The sequence below is a fragment of the Batrachochytrium dendrobatidis genome (assembly GCF_000203795.2).
Source record: "Batrachochytrium dendrobatidis JAM81 unplaced genomic scaffold BATDEscaffold_15, whole genome shotgun sequence".
NCBI classification, from domain to species: Eukaryota; Fungi; Chytridiomycota; class Chytridiomycetes; order Rhizophydiales; genus Batrachochytrium; species Batrachochytrium dendrobatidis.
In genome coordinates, this window is record NW_006281113.1 from 282,807 (window position 1) to 302,914 (window position 20,108).

Here is a 20,108-nt window from a genome sequence, read left to right on the forward strand (position 1 = left end):
TGTCATGTGATGAATCAATCATCAGTCAGATCCAATCTTGCATTTCCAACCCAATACATTTCAAGAGTTATGGCAGATTTCTCAATCCAGTCATTGTTCAATGTCAAGGGAAAGGTTGCTTTGGTGACGGGTGGTGGTTCTGGCATTGGAAAAAGTATGATCTTAAACTGGTTATTTGTACTTTAATCCATCATGCTGAATTCATGCTGTTTCTGTAGTGATGGCTGCTGCACTGGTTCAAAACGGATGCAAGGGTACGAAGATTTGACGTGAATTATGGTTTGAATTGTATAGAAAATCAATCCCAATGTGTTTGAATCTCTCTTGTTTTATATTATAGTTTATATTGCATCTCGTAAGCTTAAAGTAGTTCAAGACACCGCATCTGAATTGACTTTAAAGGGACCAGGCACATGCATTGCAATTCAATCCAATCTGACGACTCGTGCTCAAGCTGAATCTCTTGCTGCTACCATTGCTTCCAAGGAATCAAAACTGCATGTTTTAATCAACAACTCTGGTGTAGCTTGGGCTAGTCCCTTGCTGGATTATGACGAAAAACTGGGATGGGATAATCTGATGGCTTTAAATGTCAAGGGAATGTTTTACCTCACCGCAGCGTAAGTCAAAGCTATTGTAGATTGAATCGACTCGTGAATGTACTGATTTGTATCGTTAATATGTTGATGAAATTAGACTTGTGCCGTTGCTTAAAGCAGCTTCAAATGGAAATGTTGATCCAGCTCGTGTCATCAATATCAGGTAGATCTTGTTCAAGTTTCATATTCACTGTATGCTCAAGTCATTTTAAGTTTGATTTCTACATGTATATTCAGTTCAATCTCGGCCGTATCACCCTTGGCTGAAGGAGTGCTTACACCTAACGGTTATGGTACATGGTCATGTAAGTTGAATATGGGCATGTTTAAAACATGATTGATTTAGTTTTAACCCTTCATGAATGAGTGTATTCAATTGTCATTAGATTCTGTTTCTAAAGCTGCAGTCAATCATTTAACAAAAACACTTGCTGCGTCACTTGCAAAGTAAATATCTACAATCATCTCTGAGTTGATCTTTGAAATTAACAGTGTATTTTGGTTTAGGGAAATGATTACTGTCAATGCAATTGCTCCAGGAGTGTTTCCCTCTGGAATGACCCAATACAGTTTATCTCAGGCTGAAAACCACTTGGTCAAGTTGCAACCTATGGGAAGGATTGGCATTCCTGACGATCTGGCTGGTTTAGCTTTGTTTTTGTCTAGCAGAGCTTCATCTCATATGACTGGTGTTATCTTTACTATGGATGGTGGTGCTATTCTTGGTATACCCCCAACCCGTCTATGAATCAACTCAATCTACACCATCCATGTGTTTACTTTTTATTTCAACACTATTATTCAATGAGAAAAAGTGGACTAATGATTACATTCCCGAGAGACAATCACCAAAACAGTCATGGAGAATATCTGGTGCTATCCAATCCTAAAAGGTTTAAATTGAACACAGTAACCATTCTAGACTGAGTACAAGCAGATTGGGAATGTCAACCCTTTGTCACAAACGACAAGAGATTGAGTAGACGCACAAAAACAAGAGACACTCATCAACAGGTGATTGAAAAGCTTGCCTTGGTATAAAGGTATGCATGAGGCATATAAACTGAAGAGATAAGAAACATGAGGTTGGTTAGAGCAATAGCTGACCAGCAGCTATTTCGCGAGTGTACGGGTCATGAATGACCAGAATCAAAAACGAGGTTGTAAAAAAACAAATGGGTAGCATTTGGTGTTACCATTCAAGCTGTAAGTGTATGTATAAGAATGCAATCGACAGATAAAGATCAAGATATTTGTTTTATAGGAAATGAAGAGACTGCCATGGAAGAGTTTCGAGCAGTAGTTTGAATACTCTTTTTACGCGATACGGGCGGACAAGTGAGCGATCGTTCGCGGGATAGCAAGTGACGACGTAGTGCATCAGATCGACCAAATCGACGGTTACAGTAAGAACACTGCCAAGGACGCAAGTTTTCTGGAGTATGCATTGTGCGAATATGGCGATGAAGATCAGTCAAACGACGAAATCCGTAATCACAGGTAGGACACAGATGCTGGACAAGAGGAAGATGACAGCGAGCATGTACTCGTAGATTGTGACTTGTATCAAACAATTTACGACAACCAGAAACTTTGCATACAAGAATGTCGTCATCACTTTTAGACTCTGAAAGAGTAAATTCATTTTCAGTTGTAGCAATGGATGTTGCAGGACTTGTGACAGACTGTTGTAGATGCTGTTTGACAGTAGAGCGTCGTATGATTGTACTAGCGCGTTTTGCTTTTTGAGAACAAGTGCTAAGAGATAGAATTCTGATTGTAGGAAGGATCTCTGGTTTCATGGGAATCAAATCTATTGATGATTCGCAGGTAGATGGAGTCGAGTCAACAAAAGAGAGAGTGGAGATGGGATAGAGTGATGCAGACGTAGTAGATGGATCATTTGAGATGGATTCAGTCAAACAAATAGAAGCAGTAATTGGCGATGAGGAGTTGGTAGTCTTGTTAGACAAGGAAGAGTTGAATGGATGAAAATGAGAAGTTGAGAATGTATTGAATCTGTCAGTCGTAGTCAAAGTAGAATTCAAAGTGGTATTGTGAGCAGATTCAATGCAAGTGTAGTCATGATGAGGTGTAGAGCAATGCATAGTAGGAAGTGATGAATACAAATGATCATCAAAGACTTGGTAAGAGTCCATCAATGCATTACCCAGTGTAGGGGGTTGAATAGGATAATCCTGAATCTCCAACGACTTGAAAGGTGGCTGTATTGAGACGATAGGGGTCGAACAAGGCCAGATGCAAGCAGGTCTGTAGTTGTGTAGTAAAGTATCACTCATTGTATGAACAGTAGAAGGGATAGAATCAGTGATGGAATCAGGGATAGAATCAGTGATGGGCAATGGAGTTGGAAACTCGATACCACTAAAGTCCAAAGGACCGGGTGAGATGGGATCAGTAGTGTCTAGTAACGAGTTGAGCATTACATTCACATCATTATGAAGAGAGTTTGACACAAGACAATCTGTATCGGTTGAACAACCAAACAAACTCTTGTAGCCACAAGAGTTTGCACTGTCCTGACTGTCCTGACTGTGGTTACAGGATATGAGACCAAGACCGTACTGACCATCTGGCAGTGGTACACGCATGGATGGTTGCAGTGGATCAAACAGCCATGGATAATACTGGAGATGGGAGGACAGTGGATGCACAGGAGGCTGCGAGTAGAGTAACTGCTGGGAACAGTGATCAACAGACGGGTGTCGATGCTGCAGATACTCTCTCATAGGAGAGACTGGCACCAGAGGGTTCATGGATAGCTAATGGTCGTAGTCAAGATACGAATGACTAGTACGTTCATTGACAGACTAGACGAGTATTGAACCCGTATCAGTAATAGACTGTACCCTTGGCTAGTATACAGACATGAGTGAGCCATGGCTCCAGTCCATCATTCAGTCATTACTTGGATTAAGCTTTGATGGTAATGATAAAGTAGAACAGACGCAAGGATTGGTTCGAGTGTCATGTTGATGTTCCGATGGGTTGGTTATCAAGTGGATGTGTAAAGCAGAGTGGATGAGTGTTGAGATCCATCACAACTCTAAGCTTAGCATCTACCTAATCTTCATCATTACTGGATAGGCAACTGGCTTCTAAAGTAATGACCAGCAACAGTAACATTCCTCCTGTTATTGCTGTTAGAAGGTCAAGTAGATTATTCAAGACTGCTACTGAATTGGTTGGTCTTGTTGAAGCCAGTCTAGAGTCGGATACATTGATCATTACTGAACATCCTGTCAAGCCTCGTCCTGCTTCTAAATACTTGTTACGACGAACTATTACAACTGACATCAATTGTCCTTCTGTTCCTTCTGGTCCTTCAATCGCTACTACTGCTCTCGATGTTCAATTGTCTGACGATACTGACTGCAAACTGACTCTTCCTCTTGCTGATGAATTCGATACTTTAAGAAAACCTAAACGCTGTCCACACTTGAAAAAGATGGTCATGGTTCCAAAAATACTCAAGGTTGCTCAGTCTATGTATATCAAAGATTCTGGATGTCATGTAAGTCTTGGTCACTGTCAAGTCTTGATTGTTCATTCAAATTCATCATGTCTAATCGTTAATATTTAATTTGTTGCTCTGCTAGTCTTGCAAGTCCAAACTCAAGGCTGGATCTGCTAATCCCACTACTGACGTATTGGTTCCACGTCAACGAGGTTTATCTGCTCCTATCATGGCTTCTCGCGATACTGCCATTGGTCAGCTTGCTAGTGCTTCCATCTCGGCTGTAAATGTTCAATCTCAATTGGCTTCAAATGATAACGATCCATCCATCGCCTTGTCGTGTGCTGTTAGCATGAGTTCTCCGTTGGTGGGATTTTCTGCTCGTCAGTTGTGGATTTGTCTATGTTGTGCCAAACTCAGTTGTGGTAGCGAAACTCAAGACCATGTTCGCGCTCACGCTATAAAGCGTCAACATCATCTTGTAATGAATACCGATTCATACGATTGTTGGTAAGACATCTGTCTGCAGTTTAAACTGTACTTTACACATTCATCTACTACTCGTTAAAACAATCTTGCTCATCCATATCCGCTTCATTAGGTGTTTTGCCTGTAGCTGTGATATTATTGGTCAACCCAATGCCAACAAAGTGATTCTAGAGGCTCGTCGCATCCTAGAAAAACACCGTAGACCGCCGCGACTTTTACCATTGGAATCAATCGCTTCTCCTTTTTCATCTACAGGTGAGGCTACTCACGCTTCAACTGCAAAAAAGTTACGCTCTACCGCTCTCAAAATACCAGGACTCAACAATATCGGCAATACATGCTTTTTCAATTCTGTCATGCAGGTATGTCGGTATGAATGTATCAAGTTTGATCATCTCGATAAAATGATTTCTGATCGTCTTTGTTTTTTATAGTCCTTGACATATACACAGCATCTTTACAAGTATATCCCGGAATCAGAGTCTTTTCAAACCAATTCCTCAACAGGCTCGCCTATTGTAAACATGGAGCTTTCCTTGTCACAAAATACCTCTCTACATAATACACATCAATCAGCCTCGCAGTCATCTGATCATGTCAATTCTGATCTCCCAAATCAGAATGATCCTGTACACATAGCCAGCAATGCGTCTGTTTGTAAACTAGATTTACCCTTGGTTGAACCAAATGATCCTGCTGCACAAACTTCAATCGTTTCAAACACATCACTACCTAAACTTGTAATTTCACACAAAACTACGCTAACAAACGGTTCGTGTTTCTTGTATATGCACATTCACACTATCTGTATATCCATCATTCATATCAACTTTTTGAATCAGAGCTTTTTCGATTTTTTAGAACTATGCGAAAACAGCTTTTAGCTGAAAGTTCAAGTTCTGTCAATCCCCGCAATCTGTTTGCCGAAATCTCTAGACAGTGGGACAGCTATTCGTCCTATCAGCAACAGGATAGTCACGAGCTTTTAAGGCGATTACTGGATGGTATCAAGGAAGAACAGTATGCTGTAAGTTTATTTTGTAGACTATTCAATCTTGATACCACGTCACTAAACTTTGGGTTTTCATTAATTCCCAATTGGTTTAAACCCATCAGAAGGACAACAACGAAAGAGTCATTTCATTTCAACAAAAAACGTTCATAGATGATGTGTTTGGAGGTCGTATGGCAAGCATTATTGTATGCGATACCTGTAAACATGTAAGTTTTTAATTGCCATTGTAATACACAATCGCAGTGTTGCAAATCCTAATCATTAATGTGTTTTCTTTGTTCAATACTAGCCTTCTTTTTCGTTTGAAAGTTTTCTGGATGTATCCCTTTCCATTATAAAGGTATGAATAGATTACTGGTTATATTGTAAATCCACATATTTATTTTCTATTGTATCGGCGTATAACATTACAGCCAATGGAACGACGTGCCAGTATGCGCAATTTTTTAAGCACTGTAATCAAGCCAAGAAGTCGGCTTCCAAGTCCCATCTCATCAAAACGTGAACTACTGCCACAGCCTGTTTTAAAAACCTCTGATGCTGTAAGCTCCAATGGATCAGATGACGAGTCTATAGATAAGGCGGCTGAAAAGACATTAACAGACAACGCGAATCGTAGCATTATTACAAAGGGGTTAGAACTTCTTCGACTATCTCCAAGACGCGGGCCTATCAATAATCCTGTTTACACTACTATTCCTAGTCCAACTCCACTGTCATCACCCAATACATTGTCTGCACAACCTTTTTTTGAAGAATTGGCGTCTTTTGATCTGGCTACCAACCAATTATCCAAATCTCCTCCTTCCAGCTCAACTACCTCTCCATCTTCCAAACTTCAGCAGGTGGATCCTATATCACTTCCACCTACTGAAGCACAATGTATTGCAACAATGCAGTCTCTGTTGAAATCACTTGACCCGAGTGATTTGGGCCTTCAGTTTGAGCGCGCCAAAACAAAGTCGTTTGGAAGTACCTCGAGTAATGCCAATATTGCCGCATCACTTTCACGATGCTTGACTGATTTTATGTCTGTAGAAACACTCGAAGGTGAAAACGGGTTGCATTGTGATAATTGCTACAAGCTCAAATACGGTAATGAGGAAGATCAGCCTTCATCGTGTTCTTCAGAAGCTGTTCGACCTACATCCATTGAGGTGTCAGCAGCAACAAAAAATAATGAACTACCCAGTTTATTTTGGACTGCCTCGACTCCGGGCCGAATTCAACACAGCAGTTTTAACCAACTGTTGCCTCAATCACAAGATACCCCATTGGTACAGGATTTTCCAGCAGCAGCTTTACTACCCGTTGCAAAGCAGTCTACGAATCAGAGCTCAAAGTACGATGAAGATAGCGATGACTGTTTAGCCCTGATGGCTGATTCTCCTAAACTTCCAGATCATCCTATCGAGTCTGTACAATCTGAAACAGAACTTCAAGACGATATGGAAGACCACGAAGATGAATCCACTTCATCATCAAGCGATCTTGATTTTGAGATTCATAATGTGAGTCTTACCATTCCCGTAGAAGAATTTAAACCCTCCGTGACAAAACCTACAACCCAAACTAAAAAACATCCGCCTTGTATATCTCGAGCGTACAAACGGTTTCTGCTTTACGATGCGCCACAAACTCTCGTATTGCATTTAAAACGGTTTGAACAAATTGGTAACACGGAACGTACACGAAAACTTGATTTGATGGTTCCGTTTGAAGAGTGGTTGAATCTGGATAGTGTGATGACACCTCCTGAAGTGTGCGAAACCCCACCCAAACAGAAAGGTACGTCTCAGAAAAACAGAGAGGGTGATTCGAATGGATCACAATTTGAACAGGTAGCAGATGTATCGAGTCATCATGGAGATGGTCATGTTACTCTCTCGGTACATCCATCCAGCGCTACACAGTCTATGTTGAACCCATCGCCTGTACTCACTTTGGCTCATCAAGATGCATTGTCCCCTGTACCCACTCGTCGTCAGGGTGGATGGTACCGTCTTTATGCTGTAGTCGTTCATTCTGGTAGTATTTTTGGCGGTCATTACGTGTCCTATGTTCGTGTTCCTCCACTTGAACGTATCGTGGCATTTGGTGCAGATACGTGCCAAGTGGATCGATGTTCCACACATGATACATGGGCGTTTTGTAGCGATAGTGCCGTTCGCTATGCCACACTCGACGAAGTATTGAAATGTCAGGCTTATATTTTGTTTTACGAGCGGACAAGTTTGTAAATGGACAGCATCACAAGGAATCGGATTAGAATCTATCTTTTTAATTGTGTATCTGTGGTATGACGGGTTGCAGTGTTGTCCAAGATTGAATTGATCGATACATGACTCCATATCATTTAAATTAGATAACATGTCTGAAACAATCTTGTGCAGCACTTGAAAAACGAGCATTTCAACAATAAAAACAATTCAATTGGAAGTTACAACAGCTTGTCCATCTCATGGTTTAAACAGAGAATGAACAACTGGAAATTAATTCAAGTGGAAAAAATGAAGCAAAACATAAAATAAAGGATAGAATCCACTCAATACACGCAATCCCCTATTCCTGCAAAAATCCAATTGTTTCCTCAATCGCCAATGTAATTTTCCGATTAAATGCAGACTGGCTTCGGTATGGTGGTAAATCAAGACGGTTAAAGCTATAGACATCAATAAAAGTGTTAGCACATTGCAGGTGTAGTATAAGCACCAATGCAAAAGTCTAGAAAGACGTTTACCAGGTATGAGACTTGGGTAGCGATTCAATCTCGCCCGTTTTTTCAATAGTAAATCGACGAGGACCATCACTTCCTTGCAAGTCCTTGAATCCATTGACGGGAATCCGAGACGTGCCCGTCACGAATTGTAATAAACGGGCTTTCTTTTCTGAATCCCATGATTGCACAGACTAAAAAATTGTAAGCAAACTGAGGCATTAGTAATCAATCTATAATGGCATGGAAACGTGATGCTCAAATGAACTAGTCCAGTTACCTTCCAGAACCACTGGATCACTTCGTCGTCTTCAGTGTAGCCACGATAGTCGGTATGTTTTTTCCAGTCGTCTACATCAATATCAGCAATACCGCCAATCAGAAGCTATACAATCAATAGATATGAGCAGTTAGCACTACTAGACTCAATTGTTATACTTGAATCCATTTGACACGAGCAATAATAAACCTACTTCAAGCTCGCGCTCGTCAAACACATTGACCAAATCACGAGGAATCAACTCATGGAATCCATCCGAAAACGCCTTGGTTTGTTCTTCAACACGTTTTCCAATACGCCATTCTGTAATCAGCTGAATATACTCTGCTTTGTTTTCGTCCGTTACAACAATATCCTTTCCATCCGTTTTCAAGTCGACCGTTACAATCTCACCAAACCGTTCATCCTCTGCCGTAAATGTCAAGTCCAAAACACCCTCAATCGAGTTTTCCAGCGTCCAGTTGAGACTTCTGTACAAGTCAGCATCCACACTTTCCATATCTTTCAATGAAATCTTTTTGTGGAGAATCAATTTGTAAAAAGATGTGATAAAAAAGGCATCAAGAAACCGTTGATGGAAAATAGCTAGACCGACTACTCTGCCAATAAATTTAAAATAGTTGAGATGCTCTGGATTGATGCCTGAATGTGGATTGATCTGCAAAGTGTAGTTGTCATGTGCAGAATACTCAAAAAGACCATAAAAGGGGTTGAACATTTCATGTGAGAGTAAAAAGAAAAACTCTCTATAAATCAAAAACAAGACGGTAATGAGTAATGAAATACGACTACACAAATAAAACAATGCCATACATACCTTGACAAACCACCATAGTCAAGACCATCTTCGCCTTGAAACTTGATCATAAGACGTTTTTTGAGATCAACAGCAGGGACACGCATGATTTCAGTAAATGAATCTTCAAAAATGTTGGATCGACGCACTGCAACATGAACTTGGCCAGGAATGGGACGCAACGCAGGCTGGGATCGAAAGTATACAAGCTTTCTCCGAAAATCACGTTTATACTGAGGAACATTGCTGTCAACATTACTGGGCAATCTGGGATCGTCCCATGTGGTGATTTTGGCATTGTGATCCACAAAGTATATTCTTCCAGTATTGGTCATGCGCATTTCCCAACCAGAAGGCAATGGACCCAGTGCCTGTTGAGATTGCTGTTGAGCAACTGCCAGCTGCGATGCCGCTTGCCCAGCATTTAATTGCTGCGTAAACGATCTAAAATGCAAGTTAAAACGTGTTGACAGTCTAAGCATCACACAAGCTGATCAATAAAGCATATGAGTTGCAATCTACCTATTGGGCTGTTGAACTCGACGAGGATCTAGCCAAGTTGTTGTACGAGTATTATGATCTACAAAGTATGATCTTCCTTCTGGTGTAACCCTTTGTTCCCAACCTGCAGGAAGTGGACCAAGTGATGCAGTAGCGGCTTGAGGTGAAGCATCTGTGGGCAAAGCAGCCGCTGAAACAGAAGCAGACATTGGAGCATTCGACATGGCGGATTCTTCTCGAGGTGAAGTAGCAGCAAAGAATTCGGTTCCAGATACACTATTGGATTCCGATACAGAGTTATCACCAGGCAATGTACGATTGTTATGGCGTGTCCGTTCAATCTCAGTGATGGCACGTTGTTCTTGTGATGCATTGACTCTAATAATTGTAAATTGAATCACAGGTTGGGTTTAATAATGACATGTCAGAGCATGTAAAGACTGAAAGCAGTTGATATCTTACCTAGGTCGATGCCAGGTAGTGGTGCGAGTATTGTGATCAACGTAGTAAGTTCTTCCAAGGTGATCCACTCGTCGCTCCCATCTGAATGAAAACAGCAAAGCATCAGTCGTGTAGTTTGTAAAAATCAAAAAAACATTGACATTACTTACGCAGGAGGAAGAGGGCCAAACTGATCTTCAATGGAGGACATGCCATTGATAGAGTTGGTATCACTACTGGGTCGAGCTCCATTAGGTCCGTTGGCAGCGTCAGGGGAAAGAAACGTTACGTTGGATCCTAGTTTAGTGGTTGAATCTATTGGAATGGGCATACTTGCAGATGAAAGAGAAGATAGAGGACGAGAAGCTGTAGACGGCGATGCATCTGTGCCAAGCGATAGACCACCAAGATCAGTTGATAGTCCATTTACGCCATACGAGTGGCTGGGTGCAGGCTGGTCAAGATTGGTGGACAGATTGATGGCCAGTTTTCCCGTTACAACATCTCTGCTGCTGGATTTTTTCAGTTCGACCGTCAGCATTTCTAAAAAGCAACATCAAGAGTTTATCTTTAGACTTTCAAAATACGTATTAAAAAGAATAGTTACAAAAAGAAACTCACCATCGCCACCTGTTTGAATATTGAAAACAGAACTCATTTGGATATTAATCACTCCCAAAAAGCCTTGGTTCTTGTCTTTTTTCCATTTTCTTTGATCAAAAATCTGGACGGTAATCACACTCTCGTTACGCAAAACTCTATCAAAGCATCAAGATTAGGTATGCAGATTAAAATGCGGAAAACAGAAAGTTGAATCAAGGGTTGAGAAACTAGAAATGCAAACATTACGTACAAATCAAACGATTGATTCCAATACGGATTTAAAGTTCTTTTGATTACAGATGTTGACTTTGTTTGTTCACCATCGATGCTAGATATTCACAAAAATTGATGAGTGAATTGATTCCATCAAATTGTTCAAACAAATTCCACTCACGTAACTACTGCAAATGGGTCAGGCAAGCCTGCATAGTATAAACAGTTTAGATTGAGTCATTTTCTATATAGTCGAGAGAGCAGATGCAAAACTTACGAAATACATCGCGCTTGTACAGACCATCAGCGGCCACAACTATTTAAGATTATAACACAACATTAATACAAGTTTCCTTGAAGCATAGCCAACACCATTCAGGCATTCATTTAGAGCATCTCTGACATGAAACCAAATAACGACGAATCTCGTAAGAAAAGAGCAACTTCAACGAGCATTGATACCTGCTAATCGCACTATCCTGAATTATTTTACAAAACAAGTCAGTAATCAGCAGTTGAAATGATTGTTCACACCCAAATAAGCTCGAACAACAAGTCAACCATGAACATGTAGAGTAGCATAAATGGACTTGTTAGAATGTAGATGAAGGTCAAGGGAAGAGAATGAACGAGAAAGCAGTTGAACATCCAGACCAAGACTTGAGTCTTTGTTATACTCTTGTAGTCATGACTATAGAGTCAGCACTACACCTTGACATCCAGTAACAGTTTGATATGAACGAATATGACCATTCAAGCCAGGATGAACAAGTCATTGAGCATACAGGTAACAGAGTAATGTAGAAGAAGAAACAGGATTATTCCATCAAGACTATAGAAACACCCACCTCGAGTCGGGAGCAACAGCTGTCGGTGTGTACGAGGACGACGCCATGCAAGTTGCTGTGAATGCGAATAAAAGGAAATTCAAAATCAGTTTCAAGTTTTTAGTTTGCAATGGGTTGTTTGGACCGAATTCTTTACAATTTAATTTGAATTTTCTTAGTAAAATTGCGTTATAAATCCCTTTTTGGTTTCAATCCGCAACGCATTCAATTCAATTCAATCTCTTCATTTTAATATTGTCTTGCATGTTCTACTCACTTTATTCTATTTCATAAATATTGATCGTCTTGATGAATACATGTATTCATCAATTGAATTTTACTGCTTGGAAACGGTATCAATGTTTTTAGAATCTTCAACTAGCTCAGATTCACACTGCCATAAAGGAATTACAATACAATGGCACACTACTCAAAAAGCTTCCTCTGTCAGTTGGTAAATAAAAAGTGCGGCAGCACTAGGCGGCATAGCTCGAATAAGTTGTGGCTGTATGCCTTGAAAGAATCTCGATATACCATATTGTCGAACAAGACGCCAGGCTATTTTCAGAGTAACAACGGGTTGTTGAGCATTGAATCTAGCTTGTGAATGTGCACTGTTGATTTCTGACATGTGCTTTGTGAGGGTTGTGAATTGTGTTGAATCTAGGGCAAGTGTTGCATTGGGGAGTACTGAATGCATTGGTTGGATGCTTTTTACGGATGTAGCAAGTTCGGATAATTGATCCAACGGATAAGTGAATCCTTGATATGCAGCACCAGCAGCAGCACCAGCAAAAACAGTCACTAATCCATCACATCCAATGTGTGCATAAGATCGCTTTGTCAACGTATCTTGTTCTCGAGTCATCCATGCTGCTACGCCAACTCGACCCCACTTGCGAACTCCTTCAAATACACCAAAAAACAATGAGAATCCACCAGCATCGCGAATGGTATTAAACTGCCAATGCCGATACAAGTACTGTAGTTTTCCCAGCATTGTGGTTGGAAGCACCTGTGACAATATGCTTTTAGTAATACGATGAATACCATGGTGGTGATTCTGAACCAGATCTTTTGGATGAATGATCTTTTGAATGGCATCGAGTGGAGTAGCGAGTATAGATTGAGAAGCACCAGCTATACAGCCAGCCATGAATGGATGTAGATCAACATTGGATAAAGAGAGTCTTGACATGGCAACAGAATAAGCATTAAATAGAGTGATTCCAACAGCAGCATTGGCAATAAAGAGAGGAATTGCATTCCTAGAAAAGAAATGAATCTACAGTGTTGTATGAATCCAACAAGACATTAGAATGAATCCAACAATCATGACAGTACATAGTAACTCACTCCTTCTTTCCGTAGAGTATGATGCACAAATTGTAATGAAAAAGAACTTCCTTGAGCCTTTGCCATGGAATGAAAGACTAACCAAGGATTGACAGCATAAGGACGAAACAACTTGACAGGAACTCGAAACCACCATCGTAAAGCACTCTTGACCACACCAACAAAAACAAGACTTGTATTGGTAGCGAGAGTACGAACAATTCCAGCAAGAACACTAGCAAATTGACTATTTCCTGTATGTGATGATTCAGTCAGATTGCTGTCTGAAGTGGCAGCTGGTTTCATGATTGGCAATGCAAGATGGACGCCATTTGACAAACATTTTTGGTTTACAAGTTTGCCATCATCCGCAACTGATAGTCTTGTTCATTCTTGCATGTCTGACACTACAACTATTCTTGTATCGCTTGTCTTGCTCTTCTTTGTCGTGCGCTACGTTCTCTTTGGTAAGTTATCAAGTCATACAGACTAATAACTTGATACGTTGTAGATTCAAATCTTGTGGATTCTAAACTGTATCCTTTCAACAGGTGGTCAGACTCAACCTCCAGGATCAAATGTTACAAGACAAACAGTAACTTCTAGAAGAGGCCGGTTTCCAGTACCTCTTTCAAGTGTAAGAACTTGTCATTGTTCAGTTGGATTTCATCTTGTTCATCTTATAAATCATCTTGAATAGGTTGATGCAGTATTTTCCATGTTTCCACATATTCCTCGAGCTACTATTGAACTAGACTTGTCCAATACTGGAAGTGTCGAAGAAACTTGCGATCGAATTCTTAGTGGTGCACTTGTAGCAGTAAGTCGTGTGGATAGACTAGTAGTATGAATGAAGTCTGATTTAAACTTTTCTAGCCAGTTACTCCAGTCCCTGTAAATACTTCTCAAGCAAGAGTTTCTACTGCATCTACACCAGCATCTTCCCTTCCTGTCTTTACGAACAAGCCGCCACCTTATTTAAAATCAGAATTAGAAGTGGTTGCAGAACCACTTAAAAAGTGGGAACCATCACCCGATGCACGTCAACTGAGTCTTCGTCAACGAAAGGAATTTATGGTCCAACAAGCTAGAAGGTGAGTGATTCACTTGTCATGTTTAGGTGATGATCAAGATTAACTTTTTTGTAAATTTACCAACTCCATATGGTTCTGAAATTCTAGAAAGTTTTTGGAAACCCAATAAAGTATAGTCATACGAGATGTATGAATCAATTGATAAAGTATCAGTGGTTGAGTGAGGGTGGTTATTGTGTTACCAAGCACGAGCTGATGTTGATAAAATAGGGAAACCAAAACAGATTTCAACACAACAGGGCGGTATTGAAAATCCCTTTCAACACCAGTTTGATGCGCTGATTTTAAAACGTTTCTTTACTTTGAAAAATCCATTTCAGAGCCAGACACTTGACATCAATGCTCATACTATGGCATAGTGGGCCATTGCTTGCTCTTTTGTTTTCCAGTAAGTTTCTAATAGTTTGAATTATACTGTCATTCACCATCTCAACTAGTTTGCAGCAACATTCTTAGAATGAATGTTGATGGAATATGAAATACTCAACATTCTATCAACGAGTCTTGATAGTATGAATGAGGCGTTTGTCAATATCATTCTTTAATATGATTAGAATTCTAAAACAATCAAGACTGAATGCATTCTATTAGAACAACTGGTTTGGTCTGAATGCCTTTTTGAATTTGCAGATTCTTGCATAGCCGGTCACCGCATTATTCTAAACTAACTTGTTATCATACTAGGTGTCCAAGCACAAACCTTGCCAGTATCTACATCCGTACTACTCTCTTGTGTTCCTGATCCTTGTCCATTCGAAGTCTCTCCCAACACTCCCATCAACCTCACCATATCGTATCTACCATCACAACCTACCAATGTGTGGCTATCCACTGTCGTCATCACTTTTTCAAACGCAACTGCAATTCCGCCCGCTTACCTATCCAACATGACCTTTTCTTTAATGGCAAATCTTAACCCATTGCCTTTACTGTCCATTATTCCACTCCAAGTGATTCCTAATAATGCGTCTCATCCCACAACAGACTGGGAATTGGATGTTTCATTGGCTTACACTGAAAGCAGAATCCATGACGGAATCCAAATTGGCGCTGGCACGTTTGAAGGTCCTTTGGTTAAAATTATTATTCCAAATGGCACATCTGGTGGCAAATCTACTGGCGCTTCTGCTACAACTACAAACCCTGCTTCAAAAACAGTCGTCATTGGAAACAGTTCCTTGTCTTCATTCTCTGCTTCAACTATGGTATTTTGGTCCTTGTTTTTCTCTTGGGTTATCATCACGCTTACGTTGTCCTGAATCCATCAGATTCTAAATAACTTGGAAAACATGCTCATCATCTATGCAATGGGTTGAATTGTGTTCATTCTTCGTGTCGCTCCTGTTACTGCTTCGACTTGCTACACCCATCTCATCTTGCTCTATCTTTGTAAACTACTCTTTACTCTACATCCCTTGTAGGTCATGTAGTAGTAATGTCTGCTGTTCAACTCGATGCTAATGGCTTCGTGTTCTCTATACTCTAAAAACTTGCTAGACTACCAACAAATAATACACTGTATAGTATTGACATTTTATCTGCGTTGTTATTCAGGTGGATTGGACATCACTAAAGTGTTGTATGTACGAGTGTTTAAACATTTACATTATATTTCAAACTGATCATACATCAATGAATCATGTTTATCTGATATTGGGAATATGCATGGAGGAATGAGAAAAAAAGAGAGTTGTCTTTCTGTCTAGTGTATGAACAAGAAACAAGAAACCGGTTGAAAAACCAGTTGAAAAACCAGTTCAATATTAGGCAATCGTAGTATGAAATCAAGACTTGTGACATAACGACACATTCGGTGAAAGGGTAGATCCGGGTGAAATCTCTGCTCCTGCTTTGACCCATGGATGATCAAGTACTTTATCAATCGTCCATCGACGCTCTACTGAAACAGTCAACATACCATGAATCAACTCTTGTACACAAGACAATGAAGTGGTACGTTGTGCCATGTTGTCTATACACGTCATATCAAACTTTCCATTGGCAATACACAGTTGTAAACGAGGAAGAAAGGAATCATTAAAAGGAAGTTTTCCTGTAAGCATCGCATAAAGAACACATCCAAGTGCCCACATATCTGATGTAGGCTTTCGAATAGCTGACAACACAGATTGTTGTAAACCATCTTGATTACAATTAGAAAAGGATCGTGGTGATGGTGTGGGGGATGCTTTACGAAGATCTTCAGGTGGGCAATAATGAAGTGATCCAACAATGTAATGTGCGTTGGGTTCGGGCTTGGACAAGGCCATGTGTGTACGAGGCAAAGACAAGTGTGTGGTGGATCCAAAATGACCCATAAAAGGTTCGGAATTCTTTCTAGGCATACTTTTCTGAGAAGTTTGCGATCCACTTGTAGTGTCATCCGACTCGTCATGTTTTTGAATACGGTGTTCAATCAATTCGGCTTCGGATTTATGCACATAGAGCAAAATAGGCCCAAGAAGTGATGTGCTTCTGGAAAGCATATGCTCGGATTTGGATTGGGACGTAGCATTAGACTCTTTTTGCTCGGGTGACTTTAAATTATAAGGGTAAATGACAGAATTCGAGTCAGACATAAGAAGCTCTTCGGAAAGACCAAAGTCTGCTAATTTGATATTGTTGTCTTCGTCCAACAAGATATTCTCAAGCTTGATATCGCGATGAAGAATCCCTACTTCGCAGTGAAGATATGACACGGCAAGACAAAGCTGATAAAACATACGCTGGCAAGTTGACTCTGAAAGTCCTGGTGCACCATGCTTGTTGATAAACGAAAGTAAATCACCACCGCGTGCAAGCTCGCAAACAATGATGGTTGCATCGTCTAAATCAATCATCTCAGTCATTTCCAAAACATTCGGATGGTGTAAACGAGACCACAGTGACGTTTCCTTGTCCAATTGAGCTTTCAAAACAATCGAGTGAGATTGATACGTTGGAAGTGAAGCTTTGGGGAAATTCTGGCTTAGATGAGAAAGTGACATGTGAGATCCAAATGGTGTCGAGACCGAATCAGGAGATTGTCCAAAGCTAGATATAGAGTAGCGACCATTTGGTGGATCCGTGTCAACGTCATTATCACTGTTACAGATTCTCCGCTTGGGTAATATCTTCATTGCAATATACAATAGTTCTCCTGTGACAGGATCTTTAACAGATGCCTCGAATACACACGATGATGCACCCGAGCCAATTCTTTTGACAAGTGTATATTCTCCAATCTGATCACCTTCTAAATACTGACCATAGGTAGGTGCACAAATGGAGGGTTCTGCAAAAGAAGCTAAAAATGATGCAGCAGGAGAAGGATTGACAGAAGAGTAGGAGCTGCTTGTGGTGGGAGATGAAACATCCTGAGATTGGCGTCGTACAAAAACATGCGATGTACTCCACGCAGAGCTAGAACCACACGAACCTGTGCGTATATGACCGTAAGGAAGTGGTTTTCTTAGTCGGATACCAGTGCGTTCAGTTCCTCGACGTGTAAGGGAATGTTCCCGAGTTTGGCTACCATCCAACGAAAAGCTTGATGTGCCAGGAGAAGAGGTAAATCCAGAAAAATAAGCGGATGCAGAAAGTGGAGCAAAATTCTGAGGAGGTTGTAGCAATGAAGTGTTGGAATTTGTGAATGTATGTATAGCAGGATATCTTTGAGAAGAGTTGGATGATGCACTGGCCACACCAGACCGACGAAAAGTGTTATTTTCAGGTAAATGAAGACTGGTAGTTATTTTTGGATTTATAGCTGAAATGCTGCACTTGGACAATGGGCTCGTTATGGGATGAGCAGCAGATGTAGCAGCAGGAATTTGTCGTTGACCAGAAATTGTAGAATTTGGCGTGCATGAAAGCAAAATCTCAGTGCCAGTCAAAGACGGATTAGACTCGACAGGAAATGCTGACATGGTGATTGGTAGAGATGACATGGGCGTAGTTGTACTCTCAGATTTGTATAGATGCGATACTACACCCGCATCCATACTGCCAACACACTGACTGTCAATTCCATTGGTATCTCGAAACTGGAATGGTCTTGAAGTAGTGGCAGAGGGAATGGGCATAGGAGATGCATGTAGAAACGAGGCTTGATGTAGTGGATAGATTGGAGATGGAAGACGTCTTGACTGTGTAGAACTCATGCCAGTTTGAGCAACCAATGCATTATCCTGACCAGCAGTTGTGGGAATAGAACCAGACCCTAGAGGTCGCAACTGAGTCTGTTTAGTCAAAGTAGTATCGAATGAAGCAGTAGATATAGACTTTCTACTAAAGTCGGTTGATGACAAGTGATTGTGTTGCAAGGGAACAAGACTGGCATGAGTTGTTGGAGGAATGCATCGATCATCATAGTCATTGTAGAGTCGTTGCTGAGGTCTTGAGTTGGCAGTGGGAGCAAGAGAATGGTTCAGACTAGCAGAAGAATGTGAGATTCTAGTGGATGGAATGGGCATGTGTTGAGAATATAGTTGATGACGCAGTTGCTCTTTCTGAGCTTTTAATCCAGCAGTTAGTGAAGAAGTGGAAGGTTTAGACTCGGTAATAGGAGTGGAAGTGTTGGCCATCAAGGACGATTGGAAGGAAGCAGCAGTTAAGCCCTGTGAAGGCTGTTGAGGGCTACTCATGGATATCAATGTTTGTGTTAATTCAATGTAAACGGCAGTAAGGGATTGCTTGTTGTTCAATGGGAACTTGTCAAGATTGTCAAGATTTATAAAAATCAAGTCGAGGTTAATACACGTGCAGTCATCATAACTAGTAATCTGGTTGATAATTCGTGTTAACTATCAATGAGCGACCTTGTGGATAACGATAAACTTGACTCGTACGCAGCTTACGTGGATAAGCATGGATTGTTTGACTTGTTTCATAACATTATTACTAAAATCACCATCGAGAAACCCGTCGAGCCTTTTCAGTTTATCATTGACCGTCTGCAGAAACCTTTTCGTAAGTCATCTCTACACTCCATGAACGCGACCTTGCTTTATGAAATACTTGTTAAACTGGTTTCTTTTGATGGGTTGTAGCTACATCCATTTTAGTCATTGGTCCGCCATCATGTGGTCAGAAAACTATAGTAAGTCTCTGTGACTCGTTGAAAAGGTTTCTATTATTCACATCTGCTTTTCAACCTCAGATTGAATCTCTTGTGCGCACCTACGATGCTGTGCATGTTCATGCTGGCTCTCTCATTCGAAATGCTATTGAAAAAAAAACTACTATTGGAATTCAAGCACAGGCCTATTTGGACCGTGGTCATCTTGTTCCAGATGATATTATCATTTCCTTGGTTTTATCACGCTTACAGAATGAATCAGATGTCATTGAACGTGGGTATGTGTTGGAAGGTTATCCTCGTACACGCGAACAGGCTGTTGCCATGCTTCGTAAAGGTCTGATTCCAGATCATACAAGTAAGTCTTGCTCAACTACAATGCTTCAAGTCATACAATCTAAAAAAGACATGCTCCTCATGTTTCATGCTTTTAGTCGTTTTTGATATTCCAGATGAAATGGTCATCAATCGAGTGACGGGCTTACGTCATGACCCTATTACTGGAAAAACATACCACATCAAATATGATCCACCACCTAAAAATGCTCTTATTGAAGACCGTCTAACCAGGCGACAGTCCGATACCGAGACTGCTACTCAGGCTCGTTTGAATCTTTATCGTCAACACATTCATGGCGTACTCGCCTATTTTAAAACAAACG

The 20,108-nt window shown here is 40.6% G+C and overlaps 9 protein-coding genes across 9 annotated transcripts; 5 read left to right on the forward strand and 4 right to left on the reverse strand.

The window, feature by feature from the left end:
• Positions 1-69: 69 nt before the first annotated feature.
• Positions 70-1,347, forward strand: BATDEDRAFT_27870 (uncharacterized protein; the record flags this gene model as incomplete). The annotated part of the gene is made up of 7 exons (XM_006682118.1): positions 70-154; positions 219-254; positions 341-620; positions 697-762; positions 837-904; positions 986-1,046; positions 1,107-1,347. The coding sequence occupies 7 exons, from the start codon at positions 70-72 to the stop codon at positions 1,345-1,347; spliced, it is 837 nt and encodes a 278-aa protein (XP_006682181.1).
• Positions 1,348-1,362: 15 nt separating this feature from the next.
• On the reverse strand, positions 1,363-3,376 carry BATDEDRAFT_91921 (uncharacterized protein; the record flags this gene model as incomplete). Its single annotated transcript, XM_006682250.1, has 1 exon — positions 1,363-3,376. The coding sequence occupies one exon, from the start codon at positions 3,374-3,376 to the stop codon at positions 1,844-1,846; it is 1,533 nt and encodes a 510-aa protein (XP_006682313.1). The 3' UTR covers positions 1,363-1,843.
• A 350-nt stretch (positions 3,377-3,726) lies between these two features.
• BATDEDRAFT_92059 (uncharacterized protein) lies at positions 3,727-7,821 on the forward strand (the record flags this gene model as incomplete). The annotated part of the gene is made up of 8 exons (XM_006682210.1): positions 3,727-4,134; positions 4,220-4,587; positions 4,679-4,928; positions 5,001-5,337; positions 5,409-5,593; positions 5,683-5,787; positions 5,871-5,921; positions 5,995-7,821. 8 exons carry the CDS (start codon positions 3,727-3,729, stop codon positions 7,819-7,821), a joined length of 3,531 nt encoding a protein of 1,176 aa, XP_006682273.1.
• A 195-nt stretch (positions 7,822-8,016) lies between these two features.
• Positions 8,017-12,086, reverse strand: BATDEDRAFT_20868 (NEDD4 family E3 ubiquitin-protein ligase). Its single transcript, XM_006682088.1, has 14 exons — positions 11,980-12,086; positions 11,594-11,610; positions 11,409-11,447; positions 11,313-11,340; positions 11,169-11,246; positions 10,937-11,073; positions 10,486-10,858; positions 10,337-10,417; positions 9,913-10,252; positions 9,395-9,804; positions 8,771-9,323; positions 8,578-8,682; positions 8,322-8,491; positions 8,017-8,243 (listed from the first exon to the last, which is right to left on the reverse strand). The coding sequence occupies exons 1-14, from the start codon at positions 12,024-12,026 to the stop codon at positions 8,144-8,146; spliced, it is 2,478 nt and encodes an 825-aa protein (XP_006682151.1). The 5' UTR covers positions 12,027-12,086; the 3' UTR covers positions 8,017-8,143.
• A 302-nt stretch (positions 12,087-12,388) lies between these two features.
• On the reverse strand, positions 12,389-13,614 carry BATDEDRAFT_36102 (uncharacterized protein; the record flags this gene model as incomplete). Its single annotated transcript, XM_006682169.1, has 2 exons — positions 13,315-13,614; positions 12,389-13,243 (listed from the first exon to the last, which is right to left on the reverse strand). The coding sequence occupies exons 1-2, from the start codon at positions 13,597-13,599 to the stop codon at positions 12,389-12,391; spliced, it is 1,140 nt and encodes a 379-aa protein (XP_006682232.1). The 5' UTR covers positions 13,600-13,614.
• Positions 13,615-13,672: 58 nt separating this feature from the next.
• BATDEDRAFT_37472 (uncharacterized protein) lies at positions 13,673-14,523 on the forward strand. The gene is made up of 5 exons (XM_006682183.1): positions 13,673-13,760; positions 13,845-13,930; positions 13,994-14,113; positions 14,170-14,387; positions 14,475-14,523. Exons 1-5 carry the CDS (start codon positions 13,691-13,693, stop codon positions 14,494-14,496), a joined length of 516 nt encoding a protein of 171 aa, XP_006682246.1. The 5' UTR covers positions 13,673-13,690; the 3' UTR covers positions 14,497-14,523.
• Positions 14,524-14,726: 203 nt separating this feature from the next.
• On the forward strand, positions 14,727-15,813 carry BATDEDRAFT_91925 (uncharacterized protein; the record flags this gene model as incomplete). The annotated part of the gene is made up of 2 exons (XM_006682211.1): positions 14,727-14,775; positions 15,072-15,813. 2 exons carry the CDS (start codon positions 14,727-14,729, stop codon positions 15,644-15,646), a joined length of 624 nt encoding a protein of 207 aa, XP_006682274.1. The 3' UTR covers positions 15,647-15,813.
• Positions 15,814-15,983: 170 nt separating this feature from the next.
• BATDEDRAFT_20871 (uncharacterized protein) lies at positions 15,984-17,374 on the reverse strand (the record flags this gene model as incomplete). The annotated part of the gene is made up of 1 exon (XM_006682089.1): positions 15,984-17,374. One exon carries the CDS (start codon positions 17,372-17,374, stop codon positions 16,172-16,174), a length of 1,203 nt encoding a protein of 400 aa, XP_006682152.1. The 3' UTR covers positions 15,984-16,171.
• Positions 17,375-19,563: 2,189 nt separating this feature from the next.
• BATDEDRAFT_5688 (uncharacterized protein) lies at positions 19,564-20,101 on the forward strand (the record flags this gene model as incomplete). The annotated part of the gene is made up of 2 exons (XM_006682057.1): positions 19,564-19,764; positions 19,835-20,101. Coding segments are annotated over 2 exons (468 nt in total), but the record flags the coding sequence as incomplete, so codon positions are not given.
• Positions 20,102-20,108: the final 7 nt, after the last annotated feature.